The 3,837-nt window shown below is 42.6% G+C and overlaps 1 protein-coding gene across 1 annotated transcript; it reads left to right on the top strand.

Moving 5' to 3' along the window:
* Positions 1 to 1,245: 1,245 nt before the first annotated feature.
* Positions 1,246 to 3,808, top strand: LOC112080039 (carnitine O-palmitoyltransferase 1, muscle isoform-like; the record flags this gene model as incomplete). Its single annotated transcript, XM_024145826.1, has 6 exons — positions 1,246 to 1,323; positions 1,424 to 1,531; positions 2,842 to 2,926; positions 3,127 to 3,245; positions 3,442 to 3,636; positions 3,731 to 3,808. Coding segments are annotated over 6 exons (663 nt in total), but the record flags the coding sequence as incomplete, so codon positions are not given.
* Between the last annotated feature and the right edge of the window lie 29 nt (positions 3,809 to 3,837).

The following is a 3,837-nucleotide window of genomic DNA, read 5'->3' on the forward strand; positions in this document are numbered from 1 at the left end:
GGTACTGTGGAAAGAATTTTTCTGTTAAAGGGACATAAACATCCATTTAGTATGTGGAGGTCTCTCCTCTCTCTCAGTGACACATGACAGTGCAGACCCAGACAAAGGTGCTGAGTGCGCATCCTGTTTCCACGGCGGATCTGTGGCTTCTCTCTCATTACCTCCTCATCGAGGTACATTCTCAAGGCCCTTCTCGCCCGTCCACCATGCCCTGGATCTTTTTTTATGTGGAGTCGCCACGGCAAAATATGACTTCTGCACCAAACCCTGGCTGGTACACGTCTGTCAATGTTCTAATAAAGAATAAAAAAAAATAAAATAACTATAAAACGGATAAAAAAAAAAAAAAAAGATTCTCATATTTGTCAGATATTAAAAAGCATGACCAAGAGCACTCACTAATAGTTCTAGAATCAAGACATATATATTTTCTGAGCTCTTATTCCTCATCCATGAGGTATTTTGATTTATTCTGGGACTAAATGTAAACCCAGTCATTGTGTTTGTGTTTTTATTTTTTGTTTTTTTTTTTTTTTTTTTTTTTTTTTTTTTTCTCTTCAGAGTCTGGCGGAAGTGGTTTCCTGGCGCAGACCTCTCCTCTAAATCAGCTTCATGCCTCCTATCCAGTGCACCTGTTGCACTTAGCGTGGACAGGACACATGATACCAGGGTGAAGAAGAGGTGGTTATGTGTACATAATCTTAGATGAGAATGACAATAGGAAACTGATCACATTTTGTTAGGAGAGTGATGAGCAGGACATGTAGAACCATATATGTACACTACATATAGTATTGCATATATTTTCATATAATCCGCTATGTGACCTGCATAAGGGCTGTGTGTGTGAATGGCAGAGCTGCGAAGTTGCAGAGATTTGTGTCGACTAGCGTGTATAGGAACCATCACGAAGTCGCTTTGGTACCGCGTGATTCTGAATGAATGTACGCTGGATCAGTGCGCCCCCTGCGGAATGATGAAGCAGTACAACCAGATGGATGGTGGTGGGCCGCTTCAATGACTTCAAGAGAGACGAGGCACCAAACGCCAGAAGATAACCTATCCAAAATCCCTGGTGGGGCTCTAACTACGTACGTTTCAAGTGTGATAAAATAAAAAATGTGTCAGGTTACAATGAACTGATAGTGTTACTTTATTTTTGTTATTATTAAGTTGTTTTGGTGAGTGCTCTTTAAAACAAAAGAATTAGTAGTTGACAATGATTGTTGAGATTTATGTTTACAGGTGAGTGATTGGTGGGAGGAGTACATCTACCTGAGAGGCAGGAGTCCCATCATGGTCAACAGTAACTTCTACGCCATGGTAAGACATGTCTATATGGGTACTCATACAGGGAACATGGCATTGCTTGAGATGTATCCAGTAACCTTTACCTAATGATGTATTTGATGATCTGCTTTAGGATCTGCTGTACGTGATTCCCACACACAGACAGGCAGCTCGGGCAGGGAATGTGGTTCACGCTATGCTGCAGTACCGACGCAAACTAGAGAGAGGAGAACATGCACCGGTAATGAGTACCCCTCTCTCTGTCTCTCTCACCCCCTCTTTGTACCCTTGAGAGTATTCAGGTCCCTCCCCCATTTCCCCTTTGGCCCTCAGCCCTCTCTCTAACCCCTAAATAACCCAGGTCATCTCCCTCCTTCTCTGTTAACCTAAACATCCTCCCACTGCCTTCGACTTGTTTCTGGTCTAGGGCATTTCCATTTCAAATGCCCCATGAGCACTAACATATGAAGTCCATAGGAACACATCAGATTTGGTGTCAAATGAAAGCTAAGAGTCTATTTTTTAAGAAATTAAGCCATATATACATTTTCCAACCATTTTCCCTGCTAAAAATTAGGAATAAGCAAAGGCTTAGATCTTTGGTCAAACTCATGGAAAATAGGTCCTAGAAAACATCTAGCAGAAAAAGTCTGCTTCTGTAACTTCTGTAAGTTTAATATATATTGTATTTCTGTGACCAAATACCCACATATCTTTGAGATAAAAAGAAAATATATATCTTATGAGGAGGGAGGATAATTAAAGTTCACAGAGGTAAAAAGTAAAGGTAGACCTACCAATTAGTTATAGTGTTTTTACTGATAACAATTTGGTTGATGATATATTAAGTGATTAAAACGTGTCATGAAATGGACCCATTATGTTATGTTACCATTATGTTATGTTACCACCAGCTGTTATTCCACTTCACTTACTGTAGGTCAATAACCAAAATAAAAAAAATAAAAATCAAGTGGTCATATCATAGCTGTCACCCCATTCTTTCTGCAAAGATCTTTGAATCATAATTCGGAGGAGATATTTAAGAGTTTTTGTCAGCATATTTTGGTGGGATTCCAGTAACAGCTAGTTTTCAGTTTTCCCCTCCCCACTCAGACCACTCCCAGACAGTCCTAGCGAAATTCCTGCTTGAGAAATTGCTCTTTGACTTTTTGACCAAGCATAGTAAGGTTAATATTTTAATTTTATTTAACCAGGCAAGTTAGTTAAGAACAAATTCTTGTTTACAATGACAGCCTACCGGGGAACAGTGGGTTAACTGCCTTGTTCAGGGGCAGAACAACAGATTTTTACCTTGTCAGCTCGGGGATTCGATCCGGCAACCTTTCAGTTACTTGCCCAATGCTCTAACCACTAGGCTACCTACCGCCTAGTGGTTAGATTAAGGTACTTAAATGTTACCCAGAAATGATTTTTTATGGTGATAAAAATGGCTGCTTTGGACTTTTAAATGTAGTCCTTGTGCATAGAGTTGTATGGTTTGTTTATCTTTGCAGTCAATGGTTTTTGTTTGGCATACTCTCTCTCTAGTTGAGGGCTCTGGGGGTGTTGCCCATGTGTTCCTATCAGATGGAGAGGATGTTCAACACCACACGTATCCCTGGCATAGAGACAGGTGAGCACACTGCTGCCTTCTGGGGGCATAACACTATCAAACTATCGCTGGGAGGTTGCATGAATCAATATGAACATGAGTTTGTGTCAGACACATCTTCTGACCATCTTAAACAAAAACTATCATTCAAGAGAAGTGTGCATTCCCCAACCCCTTATAATGTTCTATGTCCTCACCCCCTCTCCTACTCCTTGGTCCAGACTTTGTTCAGCACCTGAGTGACCGGAAGCACCTGGTGGTGTACCATAAGGGCCGCTTCTTTAAGGTGTGGCTGTACTACGGGGGACTCATCTGTCATAGCATATCCCGTGGTCTCACTGTATAGCACTTCCCGTTTGTCTCCTTCACCTCATAGACTTCCCGTTTTCGTTCACCTTTGTCAATAGGAACTTCCCATTGTCTCACCTTTCAATCAGCACTTCCGTTTGTCTTCACCTGTCATATACTTCCCATTTGTCCTCAACCTTCATAAACACTTCCCAGTTGTCTCACCTGTCTAACACCTTCCCATGCAGAAGGCGACCTTGGCGTACAGCTCTCAAGATCTCACGCTTAGTCAGAGTCGTAACCGTGCAGCCCTCATCATCAAGAGGCTGACGGAGAAGGCTGTACGTCTACTTAATGCCTCCAAGAGAGGCTTGCGCTTAACACCACTGGCTGAAGTACTTCAACGACGCCCTCAGCCCAAGGACTCTGGAGAGGATAACGAGGTGGACTTTTATTTCTGAGGATGATGTCGTGAGCAAGAGCGACGGTTGCCTTCGTGCCTATAATGTGTGTAACTACCTGTTTCCGGCTGTGCAGGCGACCCAGGTTCTGAAGTTCCACAGCGCTGTGGCTCTGTGCTTGATCGCTCGCAGGGCCATCCTACTGGAACCATGAGTCTCAGCTCAGAGGCCGATAAGTGAGCG

This window comes from Salvelinus sp. IW2-2015, unplaced genomic scaffold (assembly GCF_002910315.2).
Source record: "Salvelinus sp. IW2-2015 unplaced genomic scaffold, ASM291031v2 Un_scaffold11147, whole genome shotgun sequence".
In the NCBI taxonomy this organism is placed as follows: Eukaryota; Metazoa; Chordata; class Actinopteri; order Salmoniformes; family Salmonidae; genus Salvelinus; species Salvelinus sp. IW2-2015.